The sequence below is a fragment of the Lathamus discolor genome, chromosome 8 (genome assembly GCF_037157495.1).
Source record: "Lathamus discolor isolate bLatDis1 chromosome 8, bLatDis1.hap1, whole genome shotgun sequence".
NCBI classification, from domain to species: Eukaryota; Metazoa; Chordata; class Aves; order Psittaciformes; family Psittacidae; genus Lathamus; species Lathamus discolor.
In genome coordinates, this window is record NC_088891.1 from 15,702,844 (window position 1) to 15,729,421 (window position 26,578).

Consider the following 26,578-nt stretch of genomic DNA (forward strand, 5'->3'; position numbering starts at 1 on the left):
GAATATTCACGTGTTCCTATCCCGTGCCCCCCCCGCGCCTGCCGCGCGGCGCTGGCCCCCAGCGAGCGCGTTCCCATGGCGACGGCGTCCTGGCAACCGCTCCCGCTCCCGCAGCCCGGCCTGCGGCGGCCGCCCCGCTCCTGCAGCCCGGCGGGCGGGCGGAGGCCCCGCGCTGCGGGCGGACGGACGGGCGGACGGACGGACGGACGCCCCGGCTACTTGGAGGCAGTCGCGAAGGCTCGCCAACGGCTGCTCTAGCGGCGGCAGCGCGTTAAGGAGCGGGGCTCAGCCGGCCGCTGGGATGCAGGGAAAGATGGGCAGCGCTGTCCTGCCCTGATCCAGCACGGGTGAGTGCGCGCAGCGCCCTGCGCCCGCCGCCGAGTCTGTCCCAGCTCTGTCCCTCCGTGTTGCATGGCCGTAGAGTGGTGTCTGCGCCGCGGTGTCCTGTCAGCTGTCGCCTATCCCGTGTCTCACAGCCCTCACCACGATTCCCGATGACCCCCGCACCGCGGGGTGCCCCCGGCGCGCCCGGGCCTGTCTGCGCGGCAGAGCCGCGGGCGAGGCGAGTGCAGGCGGAGCAGAGCATCCCCGCGGCGTGCCGCCGAAACGGGTCCCAGCTCGCACCCCGAATGCTGCATGGCTGCGTTAGCACCAAGCACCTGGGCAGGCGCGTTCCTCAGAGCACCCTTAGCCTGGGCTCGGAGCTGGCACGGCTCCCTCTCTGCCAGGGGGGAGCCCCCGCCCCGCACTCCGCCGCACACCGCATTCATGTTCACAGAACGTCATGGCAGCGCAAAGGGGTTTTGCAAGGGTTTGTTTCACGTGACGCACTGATACATCAGGTTTTGACCCATCTTTTTGCCGAGTTGTGACACAGGGGCTTTCTCATGTACTCCAAAATGTCGCCCCAAAGTGCTCCAGAGTAACACCAGGATCTGCGGCTCCGGGGCAGTGCTGCCATACTGTACAGCAACCAAAGTGGTTTCTATTTTCAGAAGAAAAGAGTGATTAAAGTGTTTGCCTAGGCAGGTAATTTCAGTCTGCTTCGATTCCCATGCAACTTGTGTCAAGTCACGTTGCCCCCACGTGCTTCACTTCCTGACCAGCAACAGAAGGAAAATAGTATTTTCAGGAAAAATAATGCTTTCCCACCACCCAGGCATATTGTGAGAATGAATGTGAAAACCACTCTGACGTGCACTGACATTACAGCAAGTATTTGACACAGGTTTTCATGGAAGATGGAGAAATGAACATTACAGATGTGATTATCCTTCAAAACAGGAGAAATGGAAAACCCACAGAAAATAAACATGCGAGGCAGTCTGCTGAAGTGGGCAAGGGTTGCCACAGTACAAATAGCAAGGAATGAACTTTGCATTGCTAAAAGTGTTTCTTCAGCATGTCCCATGTATGTTTTTTTTCCCAAGCTTTTACATGTCTGATGTCAGTGACATGAAGAAATGATAAAGAGGTCATACGGAAAAGCTGCCTTATGTATCAGCTGAACTCTTGCTTTTGGCAATCAGGCATACCATTTAGAACTGGGAAAACCTTGTCCATGTGACAAGTATATTTGGAATATTCAGTAAATTAAATCAATCAACAAAAATTGCTGGCTAATACGTCGTGATTTAAATTGCTATAGTAGTGTCAAGCAGGAGATAACATGTAAAAAATATAAAGCACCTGAAACCTGTATTTGAACTGGTATCCAACCTGATTCCAGTTTACTGCCACTAAAATCAGAGCTATGTGAAATTACACTCCTCTGAATCTAGGCACAGAATGTATTCTTTTTTCCTTTATATTTATTACTCTAACTGTTCTATGATTCTAAATCAGTATTGTGCTCATAAAGAGGGAGTCTGTCATTAGTTCTGACACCTAATCCGTTATTGTTTACTGTAAATATCTCCAAGCTGCAGAAAAGCTTTTTTACAACTGCTGAGCAAGGTCTTAACACATCCTTTCCGGATGTTAGATGAGATCAAGAAATCTGATAAATGATGGGGTATTTCACTGTTGTACTGAGTGATGTGCTTCAGTCAGCAGGAACGAATGAATGAGAGTCCATCTGTGTAACTTCAGTTTTACAGGCACAATTTCTCCAGACATTTGCATTTAGCTGCATGTCTAATGCAGTCTGGCAGAAAAAAAATAAAACCTTCAAGCAATCCTGTGCTTGCTCTGCTGCAAACATTTTCTATTTTTTTCAATCAATAATAAAGGAATACTGAAGGTTGTGAGATTACAACACTTACTTATTTACAACACTTACTACCATCCAGTCAAGGGTTTTTTCTTGTTTGGCTGTTTTTTATAAGGTGTATTTCACTAAGATACTGCTAGATGTACAGACTTTAATATTTGTTCTTCGTTTTTCTAGGTAGCATCCAGTGCTTTGCTGCTGTGATATGCATAGCTCTTCTAAATCAGTGGGATATTCCTGAGTCTATAATCAAGTTGTATTTAAATGCTACATTGCATCGAGATCAGTAAAACACATTATGGCCCAGAGGATTAGGAGTGAATGAGCTCAGATCTACCGAGAGGTGCCCCGTTACTGTACCGTGCAACGCTGCGCACAGCAGGGACGCCCTGCAGAGCAATTGCATTGTTTAAACGACAGCAGCCGGGAAACCACGAGTGTGAGGAACAGGCTGTGGGACTGGACAGTCAGGGCCTGGGCAGGACTTTGAAAGCAGAATTCACCAAGACAATAGCCAGCTCTTATACTGTGCGTTTTACTTATAGGCATGAAAGAACTTAAACAAGAAGGAAGGTATCTCTGTCTTCCATAAAGGGAAATAGAATCATGAGATATAGAAACAACTTGTCCAGGGATTGAGCAAGGAATTAGAATCAGACCTTCTAAATTGCAGTCTAGTGTCACTGCTGCTCAGCAACCCAGCTTCTCTCAAAACTATTTTTCTCTAATTTGTAGTTTCTGAAGCACTGTGCTATAAATAGAACACACATACTGTGACAATGTTTGCTCTCTGCTTTTAGGCAGTGCTTTCATACATTTCTAAAGCACAAACATGCTTGGCATTTTGAGATCTCTGAGGGTAGTCCTATCACTTCTTTACCATCAGTATTTGACTATTTTGTGTCAACAATCCTATTTTCCTGTTTGTACAGCATATTACACCAGATTTCATCAGCAATTGCAAAATTCTTTTCATACATCAGTCTTTAGTTTTCAGTAAAGATTTTAGGTTCCCAAGGAATTCAGGTTCAGGCCATGCTCACCCTATTTGTAGTTAATGTTTATTTGTTTTATATAAGGCAGAATAGTTGGATTTGATTGAGGATACCATCTTTTTCATTAACTTAATTTCTGTCAATGAACAAAGCTATTAGCCATGTACTGGTCTCACAGTAAGATATCCAAAATGTTCCTCTGAAGCTACTTAACAGACCTGCCTTGCCGCAATGTCTGTCACAGTCTGGCTGGCTATGTCTAAAAATTAAAACTAGAATTTATATTCTTATCACATTTACATTTACATAAATAAGAATTTATATTCTTATCACAGCATTTACAACATAAAGCGTGGCCATTTAGATTTGAAGACAGGTTAATGCAAGGCTCAGTTTTGCTAAACTATGCTGATGACACACATTTTATTTGGGATTCTGACTGCCAATGCTTTTACAGGAAAGATACCCCAAAAAATCTGCTGTCATGAACTATTTTTATTCCATTCTCTAGCCAATACCTTTTTAAGCTTTATGATAATCCTGTTGATCTTACTTTTTTATTGATTGATTAATGATGTCTGAGACCAGCAGAGAGATTAGGGACAAGAAGTTTGTTTGCCGTTGTCCTGCCAAACCAGTTCTGTGGGTCAACAGCAGATTTCACTTTCAAGGCTGCCAACCGTGCCTTTTTTAAGAGTATCATTTTCCCTACAAAAAAAGCTTTTTAGCAATTTTTTTTGTTTCTATTCTTTTGTATTAATTTTTATCTGTATTTATTCCATAAATAATATCTGAATTCCGAGATCAAAGCTGTCAGCATAATCTTAACCTTTAATTAAAGGTTCACTTAAAACAGAAGCATTTAGTTGTTTCAGTGCCAGATATAAACTATTAAATAATTCAATGTGTACTTTTTCAACAGACATATATTATTGACCAGAAAATGGCCCAGCGAAGCCCAATCTTCCCAACTCTTGCCCCTTCTGAAAGGTACAGTTTGGAATGTAAAAAATAAAATCTTCATGTTGCAAAGTATTATGTGTCACTCAATTCCCTATATATAGTAATGCTGTGACTTGGGACTTTGGCATTAGTATGCAAAGCAAAGTGAAATACTGTAGATTCATTCAAATCATGGCCCAAATCACAATTCCTTACTCAGCTTTTACTTAACCTTTTCCCAGAGAAATCAAATAGTTTAAACTGTGAGTAGAAGTCTGAGAACACTATACTCAGCCAGTCTTCTAATAGTATGGACTAAGTGCAAAACCTCTGAGTCAGAAGAGACCTTTACTGGAGTCCTCATGCATCTCTATCAATATCATCATGGTGAAAGTAAACTGTTAATTTGGCTCATTAATAGGAAACAACATGGAGAATGCACAGTAAATACAGAGTTCCAAGAAAACGATCTCGTCTTTGAAAATGGGGTTGAATTTGTTATCTTCCACCTATGCTTTGGAAATTTTTCTTTGCTCTTTACAGAATATAGCAGCAGGAAAAGATTGCATGCATTAGCAGCCTAATTTTTACTTTGAGCACCCATGAGCTCCATTGTTTTCCGTGGAAGCTACGCAGTGCAGAACTCTTGGAAAATCTAGACAATTATTTAAGGTACCCAAATGTAAGCTATTTTGGAGGACAATTAGACTTCCAAGACTATGAGAAGCTAGTCATAATTTTGGTCTCTCCTCAGTTAGTACATGTGCATATGGTTCTGTGCAGGACACAGAGGAACAAGCTTTATTACAGAATAGCCATAGAGACCGAAAAAAAAGGAATGGATACAAGCTACTCCTTTTTAATCTCGGTCTGTTTCCATTTAATTTGCAATATCTGCCTTCTGCAGTTACTGTAGAGCCAAATAGCATTACTTTTGTAATACAATAGAAAGGTTTTGAATTTGGATTCTTAACCAAATTATAGCTCTGGATTGTAACTAATTTTATAATGCTAATGTCCTTTTCTTAAGACCCTTTGCTTTTTTAAGCTTCTTTAAAGAATATAAAAAAGAGCCTGACCTGCTTTTGTACATGATAGACACAGTAGCCAACACTTATTTGTAGGAGTGGGTTACTCTGTAAGTATTTTGTGCTTCTCCCCAATACTGCTACTAAGGTAATATTGCACTTTCTCCAGTGGAAAAACATTGCAGAGTTGTGTGTGAGAAACTAACAATATGTGGATATTCTTCTTCACTAGACGGGTTCGAAACATAGCACTGCATAGCCAGGCACTGACAGCAGTCCCGCTGGCATCTGCGAGCCTGGTGGATCAGCTGGAAGACAGAATCCTAAACCATGAGAAAACAACAGCGGCTCTTGTGGAACACGCTTTTCGCATTAAGGAGGACATTGTTTCCACTCTGCACAGAATGCAGAACAAAGGGGGGGGTGACCGGTTGGCTAGGCAACTCTTGGAGGAACATATCCGAAACATAACGGCAATAGTGAGGCAGCTTAATCGGGACATTGAGGTATGTTAAGAATTTTTCACAGGACTAATGCCATCTCAGCTGCTTATTCCTTCTGATTTAATAAGAAAGTTTACCACAGGATAACTAAAGGTCAGACGAGGTCTAAAGATCCTGCAAGCTTATGAATTGTTTTTGTAACTTGAAAAACTGCTTGCAAGTTGCATAATTCTTTCGGTGGCTATGAAGATAGCACAGCATATTAGCATATAAACACAGAAACCTTTGTGGTACTAATAAGCTTGCTTTGAAAAGCTGCTCTGGAAAACCTCAAAAAAATGAATTAATGCAACACTCATACCCAGCTCAACTTCAGACCAAAGCCTGTGGTGTATAAACACCAGGAAGTGCCTTAGCTCTGTAATAAAACTTTCTTTCACTTCCAACTTAAAGATGACACCAAGCAGCCAAACACAACTGCTCATTTTTATGACCTAATCACGTGCAGATACGTGGCTTCATGCCTGACCTCTGCTGCAATAAGCAACAGGGGTGTGTGGGGGAAAATAAAAGGATAAAAGTTAATAGTTAAGTCTCCATTCTGTTGTCAAGTCATACTTAATGCAAGTGATGGTATTTATATGCAGATTGGACACTGAGAATAAAAAAAAACATATAAGACCTAAAAAGTGTCTGGTTCGGTTCAAGACAAAACAAAGCTTTTAATAAAGTAATAAAGAAATTGTATCTGATGTTATGAAATACTGAAAAATAATGAGTGACATTTTAAGTGTACGTTAAATGTGACATACTGAGATTGTATTTGCATATGAATGCTTTGTAGATGCTGCAGGAACAGATACGTGTCAGAGACAATCTCAGCTATGGAACAAATTCTACACTGAAGAGTCTGGAAATGCGGCAGCTTTCTGGTTTAGGAGATCTTCGGGGAAGAGTTGCAAGGTAAAAGTCAACACAGAAGCATATTTTGGGGACTAGCTAATGTTGTTTTAATCTTGAAGTATGAATGTTAATGACAATGGGCTGAGTTCAACTTTGGCAAAATTCCCGGGATAATTTTACTCTGTGTTTTCAAGAAAATGAATAATAATCCTTTGCATTCCAGTATTACATGTTAAACATAACAATGTTATCCTTGATTCCTGAAATTCCTGAAATTAGTTTTTCATAAATTACCTAAAATTCCTTAGAAATTTGGATTTGGTTCAGCTTTAAAGACTACTATGGTTGGACTGGCCTATCTTTGAAACAAATAAATTAGCACAATTATACAGGCAGCATGGAATGATCTGCACTTGTAAAGAACAGAAGAGTTGCACATTTTTTGCATATATCTTAGAAGTAAAAATCTGTGTGTTCAGTTACTGGTTAGCCATATTAAAAAAAATGCATGGGCTACTGACTTGTAAGGAACTGAAAATTATAAAATAATAGAGGGTTTACAGGCTATTTGAAACGCCAGATTACATTGTGCCAGTACACAGACCTCACATTGTGCTATCCACAACACATTTACAAACTCCAGTTTAACAACATTCGCTTAGCTGGTTGTAAAATTGAACACAAAAGAGAGAGATGACACACACAGCGACAGAAAAAGGACCTAATCTGGCCTAAATAAGTTTGGCTCATAACTCTGGTGGAAGTCTACTTGTCCTGAATTTGTCTATATTGTCTACTGTCTATATTGTACAGATAACCTTCAATTTTTCTTTTCTTGTACTTCAACTGATTTAGCAATAACCTTCAACAGCCAAAAGAAATAATCAGGAGCGATTTTCCTTGAACTAAAGTTTTCTCATAAATTATTGGGTTTTTTTTTTTTTTGCAGTTCCCACTAACATACACAGCCCATTTTGTAAAGAACTTTAGAGAACTTTTACTTTGTTTTGCACTATCCTTTAGTGCATAAATGAACTAGACATTAGAAATGAACTAGACATTTATTTTGTCAAACAACAAAATTGACTGAAAAAATATATAGAGAGATATATACACACATATATAGCTGTTTCATTGACAACCTCCTGAGACATTTACATGCTTAGATCTTCCTGCTTCTTTATCTAAAAAGTCCAGTTTGAGATCATACTACATCCTGAGAGAAGTCCATGTTTGGAACAACACAGTCACTGACACCTTCTAAAGCCAAATATAGTGCCTTTACTTTCAATAACACAACTCAAGTTAACAAACACATGCCAGCACAAGCTCTACAATGGGACCATTGCCTCTCCCAAGTACTTGCTATGATGACTGGTAGTGGGACTAGCAGACACTGTGCCAGGATTTCTTCCTTTATTTACTTGGGGCGACACCCATGTACTGTGCCTGGCTTGCAATTCATCTGATAATTGTATGAGATTATACCAATTTGCCTTATGTTAGATTGTGCAAAAAATGTTGGCTATTTGTATTCACTACCCTAAGAGAATCAGTTTATTGTCCTTTAACTGTTACCTTCTAGTCACCATTACCCTAGTGATTCTGTGACTATGCTATGTAAAAATCATCTCTGAATGAGCAAGAAAATAAGCTTCCCTTTATCAGAAAGCAAGCTAAAGCAGTATTCCATGGAAGAAAGCTATTTGCCTTTATTTACAGACATACTCTACTTTGAGAAAGAATGTGAATTATTATAGCAGTATCTGGAGATCATGGTCAAGTTGGCAGTTTGTTATGCTGCTGGCATTGTACAGACACTTACTAAAAACATTCCCTGGAATAAACACTTTCTGATTACTTTAGCCAAGGTTCCTTATGTAAAATAAGCTGAACTCAATGTAATTTTAACTTTAGCATCTAGTCCTGATATCTTTCAGGTGAGTTCAGAGAGTGGAACCTTAGAAACATGATCAAGTTACTGTGGGTTACCAGCTTACTATGCAGCAGTTTACAGCCACACTCAAGGTACAATGTATGGTTCACGCTGCAGTGACAGTAGGCTAATTTAACTTCAAGTACATCATGGTTGCTCTAGGCTAGAAGCACGCAGATGGACAATCGGTGTGAATCAGTTTATATGTACCACATGACAGCAAATCACCTGAGTCTGAGCTTTTTGGTCCTGTAATAATTTTAGTGTCAATCTCAGGATGCTGGCCAAGTTTCAGGTCCAGTAACTACATGCGTACTAAACATCCTATTCAACATCAATATATGGCGAGATTGGTGTTGATTTCCCAACACCAAGTGTTCTGTAACATGTCAATATGTAATCAAGCAACTGTCTCATTATTTCCTCAGGATTGATGCTTTTAATGATGAGAACAGGGATCTCTACATGCACATGCATTTCTGATGCACGGCTCCAAAACCATGCTACCCACAGCTCTGGAAGAGGGAGATTTGGACAGACCTCACAGTTGACCTCACCTGCATCACAGAATCAACTAATATCACTATCAGAAGAAAACTGAATGCACATTACAGCTCATGTCTGTGGGCTATTTCTCATTAAGCACAATTTATTGCTGAATTTGCAGAGCATCACTGCAGTGCTCACCATGAATGATGCTGTAAATTTTCCTAAAAATCAGCATTATTACTGACTTCAAGAAAAATATGACTTCTATTGAATTCAGTTACACATTCAGCAGAAAATTAGACAGATGCCGACAGATCCATTACTCCAGTCTCCTGTCCCTGATGTTGGCAATTTTATGTAATACAGATTTACTGATTCTATTTCTAGTTATACTCGATCGTTACAATAATGAGTACAGCCTTATCATTTATTTAGAGAATAACTTGTGGACTATGCTAATTTGTCTGGAAAGTTTAAATACAGCAGCCTGGTCAGAACTATAGCAGTAGCTGTCTCTAGAAGCTTCCTGATAGATGAAACATCCAGAGAAGTGACAGCTATGCACATTCAAATTGGGCCTACTTGGCATATTTAGATGATTTTTATATACATTATAGATCTGATTCATTTCAGACACACTGGACTCATTACATGTAGGCAGATTTTCCTACACTGCACAGAAAATGAGTCTGATGCATCTGGGATGTGCTGCATTTATGAACTGCAGAAGTATAACAAACCTGCTGCATTCTGGCTACTTGCTGTGTAGGAGATGCACATCATGAGGGCTGACCTGGGCTCCTTGATCCAGGCTACACAGAAGCTACCAGCGTTGCTGTTCTTGTCCAGTGGATCCCCTACACATTGACTTTCCTTTCACTACTTGTTCTTCAGCTACTTGTCAGTGAAACACTCGTATTTAAACTGAAACATCTCCTGTTACACTAAAACAGGAACATTAAGATCTGTATGTACCATTATAGTATATTTAGATAGCATCCTGCTGCAGAGTATTGATGTAGTCCTCAGCTTTATCTTGTCCCTGGTGATACTGAATAGAGCAACCATTGTGTTTTGATTTCCTAGAGATCAAAGACAACAAAAATACTCCTCAGTGTGCCAGAAAAATAACTACTGCTTTTGCTCACTATGACTTGGAAAGCAGTTGTTTGGTAATTTCACTGTTTACATTAAACATTACTTGTTCCTCGGATTATACTGTATTCTGAAAATGAGAATAATACTTGGCACTGTGAAATCTCTCTTCTTCATTTACTGATTTCACATAAGCATACAGCTTGACAATCAGAACTTCCAGAAAATGTACTCCAAAATCAAACATTGGTGAACTGAACACATTTTAGTGCATCTTTGGCCTCATTTCAACAGTGCATCTGTGTAATTGCATATGAAAAACTGCACTGGGTTGTTTGTATGGCCAGGTTCAGCATTTCAGACATGAAGGCAGATTTATTATGTACTTCTTTATACAAAATGGTTTTATATACAGCTCTTATATTTTTAAACTATTATTCTTCCTAGAAATCTTAATCTTTTTCTCATTTCTTTCCTTGTGCTTTTAAGATGACCAAACCCGTAAAGCTGTTTTCAACTTCCATCTATAGCCACAGTCTACTGGCTGAATTTATACAGACAGTTTGATTAGATTACCCAGGAATTTAAATCCAATGTTCAGAAACATTCAGTTCTATTTTTAAGAAGAATTCTATTGCCATTTTAACTTGGATCTATAAAGAACTATCAAAGCAGAACTTTCAGGGGTGTGGGAAGTTCAGTGGGGATGGAAATGTGACTTTCTTGGTGCCTTTTATTTGTTTGTTTTGTTGGGTTTTTTTGTTTGGTTTTTTTTAACGAGGAAAAATTCCAAACTATGATGTGTCCTTGTGTTTAGATTGCTCATTTTCTTCTCACCCATCATGCAGTAGAAACCTGAGTCAAAAAGTCCATAGTCTTCCATACGTTCATCTTATTATTGCCTCTCTACCATTTGAAAGCTAGTGGAAGCATGGACTGAAGTTATTTAATTGTTTTCAGTTTTTAACTCAAAGTGTATACTCACATTAATATATCAGAATCTCATTCTTTGTCTGCAGGACACTAATGTTTTCTTCCAGGTCAAAATTAATCAGGTGTTTGTGAGTGTGTACTATATATGCATTTTGGCATATATAGATACATATATATCAATAGATCTCAAAAAGACTTCTCTTTCACTGCTTCAAATGGAATATTGTTTTTTAACAACTCCCCAAACTTAGCAGGATACCTACATGACAGTGGAATATAAGCTTTAGTCCAACTTTTTTAAAAGGGTGCCAACTACAGCATCCCTGTAGAAAACCAAAATAATCTGATTAATACATACCAGGCTGACAGTGACTTAATATAGTCAGAATTTTAATGTTCCGGTTACCATGCAACTGTATGACCCCTCTGATCACATAACCAAGTCACGCAAAGAGGAGAGATGCACTGTGATTAAACCCAAATCGCTCATTTGCCTTCAAACCAATTACACATGCCTGCTGTTTACATTTGCTACAGTTGCTTTTTGCATTTTCTGTTATGCCTCAGAGAAACAAAGCCAACCATTTTTGTGAGCCCAGAGGCTTTTGGTGACTAGGTGCAAGATTATTTCATTCCTCTGAGTCTCTCTGTTCGTACCAACATTGAGAGATTTGGCTTCTCTCACCTTTCTAAAGAAACCGTCTGATTTTAAGACCTACAAATTCATGGTTCACTGCCATGTAAACCTTAGCCATGTAAATATGTAGTCTCTTACATATTAATGTCTCTGATATTACCCATTGCTCTCACAATGCTGAACTGCTAAACCAGAAATTAATTTTCACAAGTTTTACAATGTCTGTGATTGTGTTGCATCACTGATTATTTTTATATTGAAATTGTACCATAATACTAAGTAGATGCTCCATTTGTCATTTTAGCTGTTACTTTCCCTTCATGTTTAATGATAATGGTAGTTACTGTAACCGAGGTGATGAAAATGCATGTTGAAATGAAAGGCTTCAAATTGAAATGTGACTGAAAAAGAGGTTAAAATGTGTCATTGGTTTAGGTAATGACTTAAGGTGCCTTGTTTCATTTTACTGCCTTTTTCTCCCTCAAATTGTAACTGCTGTCTGTTCTCCATCAGTTTCATAGATCAAATTTGCTAACACTGCCAATAACACTATTTCCCTTAGCAAAAACTATGCAGGACTCGTACTTCACATAGGTATTCCTCCTGAAATTACAGTACTTCTATTTTTATAGCTCAGTTAATGCCCTTATTGTATTACTGTAGACGAAATCCACCTGACCAGCTTTGAAATGTGGTAGAAAATGCACATATTCTATAGTACATTTATCCTGAAAATGTTACAGCATCAAAAAATGTTCCAGTGTGAAGAAAAGAAACAAGAATTATGTTCCAGCACTGCATTTGAGAGACAAAATTGCCTTTTCTTTCAATGATAGTTTTACCTAAATAAAGTCTAATATCCATAAAATTTGCTGCACATTGTTTACTACACATATTAATTGTATACTGCTATTTCACAAATAAAAATAAGAACTCAAAACTCAGAGAAACACAGCTGCAAAAATACAAAAATAGTCCTTGATTATTTAGGCTTCTAATCATGTAAGCGAAATCATACACACCTTAACAGATGTCTTTTGGAGTATGACAAAATTGACGGTATTGAAATTCTGCATCTTTGCATTTCTAATGTGATTCCCCTGAATGATAACAACACAGTCTACACATATTATGTCAGTGCCAAGAAGACAGGAACGTATGTGTCAGACTATCTGACTTCTAGTCCCATTTGGGAGTAGGTTGCTGAATGCTATGAGATCTATCACCATTTTTACAGTCTCAAAAGACACGGTTTCACTAGACAGCCAACAATTTCACAGAAATGCCCAGTCTAAAATGGGTAACTTTAAAAGCCTGGACCTTACAGTCTTTTCAGCTGTTGCTTTGGTATTTTATTCACACAGGTGTGATGCTGGGTTAGCCAGACTGTCTGCAGAACATAAAATTACCTATGAAAGACTTCAGAGCTTAAGTAAAGACCAACAGACCTCCAAGCTTATCTTGGAATCTAAAATCAAAGAAGCAGAAATACAGGTATGGTATTTAGACCAAGCAATCCATGTATGGGTAAGAATTATAGTCCAATTCACACTGACTCCATTACTGTTAGTTATTATCCTGGGAGATCACAGATTTACAAATGGAGAGGTGTGTCTGCTCACAGTCCTTATTAGATTGAATATTGATACCTAGCTGCATTATTGTACTGGTCTAACTGAATAAAGGTCCTTTAGCATGCTGTGTATAAGCGGCTAGTACTTCAAAGCACCTGAAAGGACTCTAGGAATGAACAAAAGTCAACGAATACTGGCCTGAATAGCTTCTTGAGGTTGGAATGTGAACACAAGAAGGATGCTCTACAAAACTGCTACAACAGTGCAAGCGTTGATGTCTTCCCCTGTATGTTTTGGCCTTCCCAGGATGGTTTTATATGTATTTAATCGTAATTTTTGAAGGTCTGCAAAACAAAACTGGTTTTGGGTTCTGTGAATCCATTGATACGTCTGTCAGGTTTCTCTTCCACTGGGTACAAGAATGAAAAGTGAGAACTAGATAGAAGCAGAGACAACATTAAGGCGAAAGATTCTTCATAGCTCCTCTCAAGGCATTCCCATTTTCTTGGGCAACAGAAGTAATTTACACCTCCATTGTGCAGCACGTAAATGGTTAAAATGCACTTTACCTTTCTCAGAAGGCTCAGTACAGTATACTTGCATGTCAGGAGCACATTATCAGGAATCTTTCAGAACAAAATAGTATGTTTTCTAAAAATAAAAATAGTTTCTGCTAGTAATGACTTATCCCCAATTAAACCCAGCACTTTCATCACTGCAGAGCCACTATACATGACCTGATAAAGAATATCACTCAGTATTGGTGGAGTGCTTTGCCATTTGTTTATTCTGCTTATGTGGCAACACAGATGCCTATAGATCATATAAATTCAGCTACCTCAAGGAGAGGGAGCTTGCAGATGCTTTCAAGGCAAGACTATTCAAATTGTTTATGGCTAAAAAATTAGTTTTCACAATACTGATACTTTCATCTTGCAAGATTATACATTGTTCATGATAAAGTAAAACATGCAAATTCAGTAATTGTGAAGTGGCAGCAAAAACGGCTCTTCTTTAAGATCTCCTCTACCGTTACAAAAACGTCCCAGACGAGATTGTGATGAAATGCTGTTGAAAAATTGTAAATTCTGAATTTTGTTTCAGATTTCTCATCTTCTGAGCAGAGTAGAGCAATCAATAATGCAACAGGAAGCAAAGCTGAAGATTGCCTACAAAGAGAGCAACCAACAGCTCCACCTTCTGGATACGAAGTGAGTACCTGGGAAACCTGGCTGCTGCCATGCACCTTGCAAGAAAGGGTCCTCGGTTTTCCAAGTTTGACTGTTGTAATCTTCAGGTCTATTAAAGCACGAACCTGTTTAAATATGTATGTGTGCTCAACAGATATTACAAAAGCACATGGTCTGGCAAGGAGGACTCGCTTTCAACAAGAATTTAGTCCCTAATGTGGTTAGGTAATTCTGAAAAGCCCACAAAATCCCCAGTTAAGTATTCAGACAGAACTTGTATTAAAGAACACGAATAAGGATTTTTGTAGGAGTGGCCTTTTTGTACAAAGCAACAAATGCTGTTGAGTGCAGACAAAAAGTTCAGTTCAAGCCACCAGGAAGTGAGGCACAGCATTCACAAAGTGTTATTGCTTTAAATTTGCTTCAAATACGAATATATAACTCAAATACCTAACTTATTAATGATAAGGCTACTGTGCAACTACTAGACTTTATATAGGGATATGCTCAATTCAGATATTAACTCTTCTCCAGGCATTTCATGCAGTGGCAGTTGTGGCTTAAGCCATCCACCTCCTCACTCCTTACTGCTTATTGCCAGCCTCATACAATCCTATCAGTTACATCAGTAGAACTATTTGCAAACTAGATGAAGGAATAGATCCAGGTTTCAAATACTGACCGGAAAAAAGGGCTTTCTAAAGAAACAGTTTCGCTGGCAGAACTGGTCAGTATAAACTTGATCTGGGGACAGGCAACGTTAAGTGTGGCTGCATGAACCAGCACTGCCTCTAAAGTAAATGGTTATCAAATCTTTGTTCAGATCTAAGACCTATGGACCCGAAGATTATAACCTGAACAGACGACTATATTCTGTTTTCAATGTTTATGTGAACATATATATTCATATTCATACATTTATTGTGCTCTTTTGTCTTTGTTTGCAAAAACAATGTCACCTTATTCAATTTAGGAGCCTTAAAAGTTTGAGGATTCACCTTAATACGGTGTCATGCATGTACTGCATTACCATGGTTGGTTTTTTTTTAACAAACATATTCATAAAACAGTCACAGCGGAATGACCAAATTTTATTCTCTTTTGTATCTGCTGATTTCTATTATGCTCTTAGATTAAAAAATGCTATTGAAGAACTCAGCAGCCAGATTTTGTCTGCACGTAGCTGGTTGGAACAGGAACACGAAAGGATTGAAAAAGAGCTTGTGCAAAAGATTGACCAACTCTCATCTACTTTCAAGGAAAAAACTGTAAGTTTTGTTCAACTGTCCTAATAATGTTCTCAGGAAGTACTCAAAAGCATCATTAATATCTAAGATGATATAATGCAGATATTATTTGAGTGACATTTTCAGACCTCAAAATTTTTATAATTCTCTTCACTGATGTCAAACGTAACATCCCCACAGCCTGAGAGTCTTCAAATAAATCTGACCACTTCTTAATAGATCAGTATTTTAGCCTATGGTAATAAAGTCTGTTTAAACCATTGAATAAAAAATAATTCTCTATAGTTTTGAATTCCACATAAAAGAGAATTAAATTAATATCTATTGTACACTCGGGAAAGACCAGTGTAATTTCACCTGCAGAGTAAATTACTAAAATTCTTTTCCCGTCTCCAGGAAATGAGTGAAAGAGCTATAGAGATGAAATTCAACCAAATGGCAGAGAAAATTGACAAAATAGAAGAAATACAGAAGATAACCATGGAAGCACATGAAGCAAAACAGACTGAAGAAAAAATAAATATTCGCATTGGCAAACTTCAAAATGAGATAAATGAAGATATAAAAGACATGAAAGCCGAAGTTAATGCTGGTAGGACCACAGTTATGAAGTTCTTTATTTTGAAATAAGGTAACAATGAGCCACCTATAATAATATTCAAAATGCCTTTGAAGTAGTTTAAAGGCTCTTGGGGCAGAGGTAATGGCTGCACCTGTGGCACTAAAAAGGATTTTCACCAAGGGCGAAATTCACAGCAACAAGAGGTGACATCTTGTTAGCTTAGGAGTGCTCTCCCCAGAGCACACATAGGCATAGGCTGGCTGTGATCGGGCGCAGTTCTGCCATCAGCACAGGGTTATAGTCGTGTTTTTATTTTGCTATCTTCCTAGTGTAAAGCAGAATGTCATGATAAGAAGAGCATTCTTTACTAGCATTATTACTAGATAGCAATAGTCTTGCTTTTGAATACGAACTAATTTAAGTCTCACCTGCAATTAGGATTTGCAGCTATCTATGAGAGCATTGGGTCTCTACGGCAAGTTCTAGAAGCAAAAATGAAGCTGGACAGAGATGAACTACAGAAGCAGATCCACCAACTGAAGCAGGAGGTTCCAACATGGGGAGAGGCTGGACCATGACTGCAAAATTTTGGCAGAGAGATTAATGTTTACGTGGCTAAATAGGCAGACTGTAATCTTGTTCCAGTCTGTAATCCAAATTAAGTGCATGTACCGAACAACATGCTGCTGTTGCACAGGTCCGTATGTTTACCCAAAGTGGTAAGTGCAAGCTCTTCATAGATCAGCTGACAACAAGCTTTTAGGCATGAGGTGTTGATTTGCCACTGCACTACTCTAGTTGCTCTCAGGAGATTAAGCACCATGTAAAACTGGAGTAATATATTGGTGAAGCTGGCACCTGATTTGCTAAAGGCATTCCAGTTTCACAGCCTTGATCAGACAAGTATACGCTCACATACATTTAAGCACCTGCACACACCCCTTAGAAAAGAGAAAAAAGGCCCAAAACAAACAACAAAACCTCCCCAACAAACAAGTTGACACAAATTGTTTGACATCAGGCTGGCAAGGTGCTCCACCTTGAGACAAATCACTTGATTGAAGTCAATGACAATTTTACAGTGACTTTCCCTACTACTGACTTCCTGGGGAGACAGAATTGGCACGAAACAGACCAATTTTCAGATACCAACAGAAAAAAAACCCTTTGTTTAGTTTTGCAAATATCCTCTGTGTGTGTAAACCAAGTAGTGTTATATAATGTAGTTGTAGAAGATGATTTATCAACAACATAAGAAATTTAACTTGCGTGGTCTTGTATTGTAATATCTTTAAATCAATAGCCAAGTGGAGCTGAGACAAGGTCAAAGATGTACATATGAGTATTTTATAACTGGGCATGTGTTCCTGTGACTTGTTTCATTATAACTTTGAAAGGTTTGAAAACAAAAGAGAAGGTGATAATCTAACAGCCTGGAGAGTGTAATGTAAAATAAAATGCAGTTTGTGATCTGCTTAGAAATTTTCCATGAAGTGAAACAACAGATTCTTCAGATTTAAGTAGACTTTAACAATTCAGTAGATTCAAACTGCTATTTGTCTTCACATTATTTCCAAATAATAATGGTGCTTATTTCCATTCCAGATTACATAATGAAAATCAGCACCCATACAGCATATGTATTAATCTAGACAGGAAAATATATAAATGTTGATTTTGTATCTTCATTCATAGCTTGATATTGCTCCTCATGTTCGTAAATCAGCCAGGATTAAGCACTCGTGAAGAATAAAAGACTTAATCCAGTACCTTATTAATTCATACTATTAACAACAACTCATATACAAAAATACTTTTAATTTACACAAGCATTACTGTTAAAGTAAATAAATAATTAGGACGTCTCTGCACTGTCTTTAATAGACCTTTCTTTTGGCAAGTACTACAAAACCGTATTCCTATTTGGAAAACTAGTGGCCAGTTTCTTATCACTTCCATGAAAAGGAGGTTTGGCCCCCAGAGTCATATTTATAAAAAAACAAACAAAAAAACCCCCAACAAAAACCAAAACTGGAAAACCTTAAACTCATCCACTTCAGCAGGACAGTGTAGTGTCTAAAAACGAAATGCACCTTTACAGGCTTAATGCCTAAATTTATATTCACTTCCTATAGAGTTTCAAGTAATCTAATGTACCAAAGATAGAGGAAGTTTCTGCAACTCTGGCTTCCAGTGCTCTCTGACAACAAAACTGCCCCCATTATTCCCGTTTTGTATCATTCATGTGCTGTGAAATAAATTTACAACAGCAGATAAGGGGAAAGACCAGTTCACTAAAGGGAGACAAGGAAATACTTGCAGATATTTCTTAAGAATTGTCTCTAAAATTCATTCTTGTTCATGTCTGTATTCTTATTTAGTCTTAAATATTTAGCCATGGGCTGTGGAAAAGCCATCACCAGTATTTTATAAAAAAAGAACAAAGAAAAAAGCAACAAGAGATGGAAAAAACCCCCTATAATTTTTTTCTTCTGCAATTGGAAATCTGTACCAGAGAGAATCTGGTATGATATGAAGAGCCCACAAGGAATCAGAGAAACACTTTATATAGGACTTCAATAAAATGTTTCTCTTGTAATAGTCTTGTGTGATTCATGCAGATATAAAAGAACACATAAAGCACTGTTTTGAAAAGACTTTTTTTCTTAAATTTCAGCTAAAACAACTAGAAGCCCAAATAAAACAATATTGAAATGCAATCTACCATAAAGCAGTGCCTTCAAACTATATATAAAGTGCTGTGTGGAGGGAGGCACAGGTTATGGGGACTCATATGCTGGAAAGAGACAGGCAGAAATGGCTAGCTGGGATACACGAGTGTAGCCTGCCCATCATTGTCCATCCTTTTCAGAGTGTTCTAACTAGTCAGCTGTGAAAGCAAGCCACATGTTCCAGACCAAGAGTTTCTGCAGAAAAACTGAAGAAAAGCCAGGATGCAAAAAGTAATGTGAAGGAAGATTGAAAAATCTGGAGAAATAACAGAGAAAAAGAGTAAGTCAAAAGAGTGGAGCAATGGAATGGTAGCTGCACGGGCAAAGGCAAGGAGGAGTAGCTACCTGGTGATGAAGCACAGAACAGGTCTGAAGATTTTAGCAAGACCTGAAAGTTACAGACAATACTATATTTGATAAAAAACAAAGACCCCTCAAGGAGGGGCGCAGTAATTGTTTTGTCCTAACTCATGCTCCCTACTTGCCTGCTGCATTTTAATCTGCTCAAACAATTGGAAAAAAAATTCTTTTGTTTTCCCTTCAGTTACTTTTTTCTTTACATTTTCTGCACAAAATAGGTCAACAATGTCTTGTCTGCGTAGTCTGTCAGGGAGTGCTCATATCTGAACAAGTTACAGCTGAGTCCTTCAAGGGAGAGTTAGAGTCCCTGTATCTTTTAATCATCTTGAAATTGCATGGCAAAATCCTTTCCTCAGAAACAGCATGCTCCCAAGGAAATTACTATGAAGCCAGGAGGACAGTATTATAGGCACTGTGGTCTATGAAAGCTCCATTTTGCAAAGCAGAAACCAATTCTGAAAACTGACCTGCAGAGATCCTGTAAAACCAAACAGAAGGAAATACATGTGCTTGGAAGTGGAGCTGCTCCTTTATTTTTTCTTTCCATGCTGGTCTCCAGTGGCATTCTTGTGTGCTCGTCCTCTAGGGATACAGATGGCTTGTGATGGTGGAAGTAATGTGCTTTTTTTTATCAACATAAGTACTCATGCTCTAAGTCACCATCTGTACAGCACCAAATACGGGTCTGCCAGAGCCCACATGTGGAAAAAGGCAGTGAGAATAGGCAATTTTTTTTCTAGATCACACACAAGCAAACAGAACAAGATTTAGTGTGCTTGGGAAAGTATAATACTAAATATGAACAAAACACTATTTAAAACACAAAGTACACTGACATGACCATAAACTCACTGAAGGAAGGATTGGAAGGAGCCTTTAGAAGCCATCTGCTCCATCTCTCTGCTTCAAGATAGGGCCAATTCTACCTAAAACATTTGTCATAGACACTTCTCTAACCTGCTTACCTGAATCTTTCAAGAATAAATCATTGAATAACCCAGTCTGTTCCAATGCTAAAGAACACTACCCTGCCACCCAAACACCTGAACTTTCGATAGGACAAGATGTAATGGGCTTAAATTTCAAGCACAGAGGATACCTAATTTATTAAATTCTTCCCTGCATATCCATTCTTTTTTTAAAACAATCTGTGTTTTTAAAAACATGGATCTTTGCCCAATATTCCTTGAATGTTTATTCCCCTTCATACCAAAAAACCCCTAAAAACCCCAACAACAAAAACCCCACAAAACCAACCACCACCAACATCCAAAACCAGCCAAAAGCAGACCACTTCCTCTCCCGAAGCTTTAAAAATCTTTCTTTTGTCAGCTATTTAGCACACATGAGACTTAACCCACTTGCATTGTGCAGACCATAGTATTCAGTCAGCTGTGTTGCCTGAATGACATAACAAGTGTCAAAGGATAAACTCATAAAAAATTTTTAACTGGGCTACATGCCTTTTACATTAGCATGTGATAACGGCAGATCTACAGTACTGTACAGTGAAGGACTTAACTGGAAACAGTATGTCCGTAGTTACAGAGCAATTGTGTTTAGATTCATTACACAAATCAAAATAAGGCTGCAACTAAGAAGTTAAAAGGATGATCCTGACTTCAAGATCTAGTTGTTTACGTAGTACAGTTTTATATTGTGGATATTTTGTCGTTACGTACCAATATGGTTCAGTGGACAGTTCCTTGTTGGAGAAAATGGTATGAAAGATAATGAACAGCACAGTCCTGTAATATCAATTTAAACTGAAATGTAATCTTTTTTAAGTTACTACATTTCCTGCTCTACCTTTTTAAGTATTTAGCCACTAACATCTTAAAATGCTCATTAGACATGCACTTAAATAATGGAAACGTCTGATGAGAGAGACACATGACAAACCGATGAAGGCCCCCCCTATGTGTAGAGGAGGGATTCCTCTGCATACTCCCCACTGTGTAAGAAAACTTAGAGGCAAATTTGAAAAACAGCAAGGGAAATTCTGTGCAAGTCCTCTACTGAGCTGGCCACAGGGTGTCACTGTTACTCCTGACAAGCTAAGAAAGATGTTCAATATGCTGCAATACCACTGAGACAGCTCTGCAAGTGTTTAACCTCGTTAGGCATTTTGACAAAAATTAACACCCCCCACAAAAATAAACCAAAAACCCGAACAAAAACCAAAAACCCCACAACCAAAACCAAACCACAAACAAACAAACAAACAAAAAACCAACAAAACAAACCCCAAACATTTTAAGCAAAATTCTTTGAGGGTGGCTGTGGTGGTCCTTGAGGAATGCTGAGTGGGGACCAAAGTTCTCTGCTACCTTTGCTGTCAGCAGAACTTGGGCCAACACACAGCATAAAACCCTCAAACCTCCCAGACCCAGAAAAACTTCAGGGGCAGCTCTTCTAAAGCAGAAGTTTTTAAGTCAAGCACAGATCAAAGAGCAACATGCATTCTACACTGATCATCCTAAAAGCTGTTGCAAACGTGCAGAAGAGGTTCCTATCAAAGCACTGTCTCACATTCCAAGACTGACTGTGGCTGAAAGACCACAGGATAATCTGAACAGTTCCTACCAGGTGAAGTTCTAGGAAAAGCACAAAAAGCCGCTCTCAAACCATGCAAGGATTATCTTGCTAAATAATACAGTGAAATAGCCTCAAATTTTGTAAAATAAGTGGGAGAGCCCTAATTTCTTCTGGCACAGATTAGTGAAAAAATGTTTTGAGCTCAGGAGAGAATCAGTGATGTGTATCAAACCAGGATCTAGTTTAAGAAGAAAGATGAAGTAGCAATTGTCATAATACAAAAAGCCTGAACTGTATGTGAAGATGAGAAGGAATTGCTGGTGAGAGAGGAGAAAGGAGATGAATTACAGGAATGAAAATAACACCGCTCCACATACTCCAGTTAACTCTCATTAAACCTGACTTCAGTTTCTGCTAAGGGTCATTTTCAAATGCCATTGCAGTGATCAAGCTTCCATTAGATGCAACTGAAATTGAAGCAGACTATAAATGAAGACAGATTTTACTGGCTTTGCTGCCTCATTCTTGTGCTATACTGATTGTAACAGGACTGGGAGGTAAGCATCTGCTTTGCTAGGTGGCCTATGTGATCGTGCTATCTTGATTATGAATAACTTAAAGGGTTCAATAGTTGTGTATTAAAATATATACGTGTCTGCATATATAACATTGAATTTCCATGTTGTGCCATGCTATTTTCTTCTTCACTGGTTTTGAGAACTGTAATTTCAGCACGTTGCAAGTATCTTACATAAACCATCAAATTCTAGGAAGGTGTAACAATCCAATGTAGAGCTTTTAAGATGCAAATAACTAAAAACAATAGAAATTAGAACATATTTTATGTTACTGCCATGCTTCAAAAAGATAAATGCTAACCTGTTTACTCCTATAAATAATAAACCTTATTTGCTTTACAAAGATTTTATGGGGATTGACCACTTTGTATCTTATACAAGTTTGAATATGTGAAGCGCTGTGACCCAATTCCACATATGTTCTCCTCTGTGAGATTAATCTCCCTAAAATGAATGTGTCAGCTCACAGCATATAATAAATTGCCTGCTTACCTCTTTGCATGTGTAATGTTTCATGCAGCAAAACAAGAGGGGTTGTTGGTCTTTGGTATAGTCTCCTGGTACCTTGCCAAATTAATAGAAAAATCTCAACCATTACTTAACATCTGGGTTTCCAGTTATCATGGACTAATGAGATTAAAAAAAAAAAAAAAGCGTAATATTACCTTCATTTATTTGTAATAATGTACCTCCATTATCCAGACTGAGGGCAGACTAGGAAAATCCAAATACAAATACTGAAACCATGAGGCAGAGCCCAGTGTTGGGATACTGGATCTCCTGATTGATCTGGGGCTAGTTTTGGCCTGGTATCTATAGCTTTGTGCCCTTTATTTCAGTAAACTACGTAGTGGTAAATCAATGATTTACATTCATTAGGTTGCTCTGGCTGTAGTAACTCCCCCACCATGGTAAATGAAATAAAACCACAAACCCAAACAACAAAACATAAAAGATAATGAGGAAAAAGGGAGGAAGGAATTGAGTAGTATTCTATTTCTGAGGCCCCATTACCACCTGATGTCACTGTTCTTGTGAGGTAAAGGCAGCCAGTCATGCTGCACGTCTGCAAGAACTGATAGTTCTGGAAATGATTTCAGCAGTCAGGAAGCTATACACATTATTTCAGTAAGTCAAGAGATCAAGCCTTACAGGCAGTGGTTGTTAAGGTAAATCCATTAACCAAGGCAAAACCAGAGATTCAATTAAGTGTGAGTCTCCTTGCGGTCTGCCAGGGATAGGCTGAGACTGTCTGACCCCTGTGCACACGCAGTGGGGCAGGAGCTCCATGTGGCAAACACGGCAACAGAGTAAAAAGCTCTCCGCACTATTACAGCCTGCTTCCCAATAACGCATAATAAAATAGGAGAAACTCCATAAATAACAAGAGTTGTCTGACACACAAGATCTAAGCCCAAGCAGAGGCCAAAACCACTCATACATTTCATGACAACTATGTCATGAAAGTTCTCCCTGCTTGTCATCAGCCCCAGAGAGAGTCCTGGTCAAGCTGACAGGAGAACAACTGAGGGTTCAAGGCAAGATTTAAACAACAGGGACAGGAATGAAGTCATCTATACTGCATCAAATGTATGTATATCTGGCAAGGGCAATGGAATATTATGGTATCAAAAACAGAACAGCAAGATTTTCACTAAGAAGATATTTTAATCATAATTCAAAAGTTTAAGATGGAGAAATAAAATACATGGCTATGCTCATTCAAGAGCCTTTTGCTTTAGGAGTGGTCAGAGAAACAAGGAAAGATCAGCTGGAACAGCAGCAAAGGGTCTGGCTCTCACGGTCTTCTCAGCCCAAGGCCATACAGCATGATCCATTGCAAACAATAAGCAAGCTCAATCGCTTTTATACTATTGCTTACAGAGGCATGTAGTGGTTAAAACTGAAGGCCACTTAAATATGTAATGCAATGGTCTAGATCTTGCAAGCTTTGGCCAATTTGAGCTCCTAGCTTGGTACCAATAGAAAACAAAACTATTGCAAGACAGTGTTCCAGACAGGCTATGACCTTTCCTTCTGTGCTTTTTTCCTTCACTCACAACAATTAAATTAACACATTAATGGAACCTGGTTATCTATCATGTTTAATTTACCCACTACTGAACCTTCTAAGAAGCTGAAGGAACCTCCGTAAGCAGGCATTCTTGCTGCACATTAGTTATGTCTAAGCACATCAATACCATTCTGGACAATAAAATAACAGTTTTACAATATCTTTGGTAGATAGGCATTATAATACTTCGAGGAAATGACACATCATTAAAGTAATCTCCCAAGATTACACAGCAAAGCTATGACACAGAAGTAGTTAACAGTCATTACTAGTTCCCACTTACCAAGCGGTAACCTTCCTCCAACATCAAACTCTCAATTACACTATAGCAGTACATAAATGCTATTTATAAAAACCTTGAAGCTTGAGTGTTTTATAAATGAGTATGTGGGAAGCATTATGAAATATCAACTGCTAGTTAATATTTAAATTGCTGCTCCTTTACACTTTAGGCAAGTTTCATTGCTGCTGCTGGCGAAGAATTTCATAGTTCAGAATTCAGTGATTCACTTCATGAATGTTTATAAATGGCAGTATGTAAACAAACAATCAGGAAACCCCAACTTCTGACAAAGAAATATTCTGGCTCCCAAGGGAAAGAACTGTTTCTAGAGAGAGTAATTTGGGTTTTACCTGCCAAAAGAACAGGTTCTTTGGTCTGTCTTACAAAATAAAAAAAGTATTCAGGAGGGGAAATGCTTCTGTCCCAGGTGCGTAAACCTTACAGAAATCCCTCAGAAATGTCAGAAAAATTATTATATATCTGCAGTTTGAATAACACAGAAGATACTACTGCCTTAGCAATGCAATCATTTGACTAGTGATGGTTTATGCCATATACATGAACACACCTTGTAAGATTCAATTCCACCAGCAATAGAAGCATCAATTTAAACAATCCTACCCATTTTTCTGAATGAATTTTGAATTTTCTTCTATACAGTGTTCCAGACAGATAGGACAAGGATGCCTTCAGCATACATGGAGAGACAGAAACACATTTAAGCTCTGCATGTATTCCCAGTATTTTGTCACCCACACTGCTCTCTACACCCACACTGCTCTACAGAGAGCCCACTCCCAGTTTTCCACATGTTCCTCCTCGCATCTGAATGAAACCGGGGAGGTTAGTACTGCAACTTTGCATGAATTTGGATTCCTTTCATCAGCTTCTGGTCATAAAAACAATGGACTTTCAGTTATATTCCATAGCTCAAGGTAACACTGGAAAGATGCAGTTTAGCCTTGGAGGCCTAAGAAAGTAGAGAGTCAGATGTAGGGCTCTGCTGAATATTTTGCCGTATTTCATTCTAATTCTGTTTTGCTTGAATTTGATGGAATTTTCCTAAAGGAAGACTCTCATAAAGGATTATGTGGCTCTAGCAAGATGTTCAAAGAGAGAAATTTAAAATTTACCTGGCTGCCATCACTTGCATTGTGTCGCAGCCTCAGCAGTTTGAGAAAAAGATTATTGTTTTGTTCATGGTCTGTGGTAGTCCCTCTTGATGAAACTGGATACACTGAAAATATCTCTATAATCCTCACTGGATTATGAATTACAGAAGCACTCTCCTTAAATAATTATTGCTCTAATAAAGCCAGTGCTCTCAAGAGAATATCTCTGTCTCTCCTGTTCCTGTCCTTAATCCTAAAACCTACTCCGTCTTCCTCTGGTAGGAGCCCTATCAACCCTTTACCATGTGGGCGCTTCCACATTCACAGAACAACTCTACCTCTCCCTCCTCCTGGAAGGAATCCTGCCACTTCCTCATAAAAATCAGGAAGACGACACAATGAACTGGATTTTGAGGCTGAATCTGGCAATATAATGCATGAATCAAATAAACTGCTATACAGTGATAAAAAAGCAACAGAAAACATAGAGCAGCTCAGAACCCACTGGAGAAACAGAATTATTTACTGGAGTAACTCAACCTCAAACCAGGTCAACAGTGAGGAAAAATGTGTGACTGCCAAACTGCTGTTCAGTGAACTATCAGGGTCACGCTGACAAGCTAGTTACCAGTCTTCTGTCACAAAACACCCTGCAGCAGTCAGCAGGAAGGTAGCACCTGGCTTGGCTTGTGCAAGATGGGATCAGCCAATCTCC

General features: G+C 38.7%; 1 protein-coding gene across 1 annotated transcript; it reads left to right on the forward strand.

The window, feature by feature from the left end:
- Positions 1-104: 104 nt before the first annotated feature.
- On the forward strand, positions 105-16,908 carry FAM81A (family with sequence similarity 81 member A). Its single transcript, XM_065688533.1, has 9 exons — positions 105-347; positions 4,130-4,197; positions 5,410-5,683; positions 6,465-6,583; positions 12,978-13,107; positions 14,292-14,398; positions 15,510-15,645; positions 16,021-16,216; positions 16,625-16,908. The coding sequence occupies exons 2-9, from the start codon at positions 4,151-4,153 to the stop codon at positions 16,762-16,764; spliced, it is 1,149 nt and encodes a 382-aa protein (XP_065544605.1). The 5' UTR covers positions 105-347; positions 4,130-4,150; the 3' UTR covers positions 16,765-16,908.
- The last annotated feature ends 9,670 nt before the right edge of the window (positions 16,909-26,578 follow it).

Coding starts and splice junctions, on each gene's coding strand:
- FAM81A (XM_065688533.1), top strand. CDS start 4,151: ATGGCCCAGCGAAGCCCAATCTTCCCAACTCTTGCCCCTTCTGAAAG. Junction 4,198..5,409: donor ACTCTTGCCCCTTCTGAAAG/GTACAGTTTGGA, acceptor CTTCTTCACTAG/ACGGGTTCGAAACATAGCAC. Junction 14,399..15,509: donor CTCCACCTTCTGGATACGAA/GTGAGTACCTGG, acceptor TTATGCTCTTAG/ATTAAAAAATGCTATTGAAG.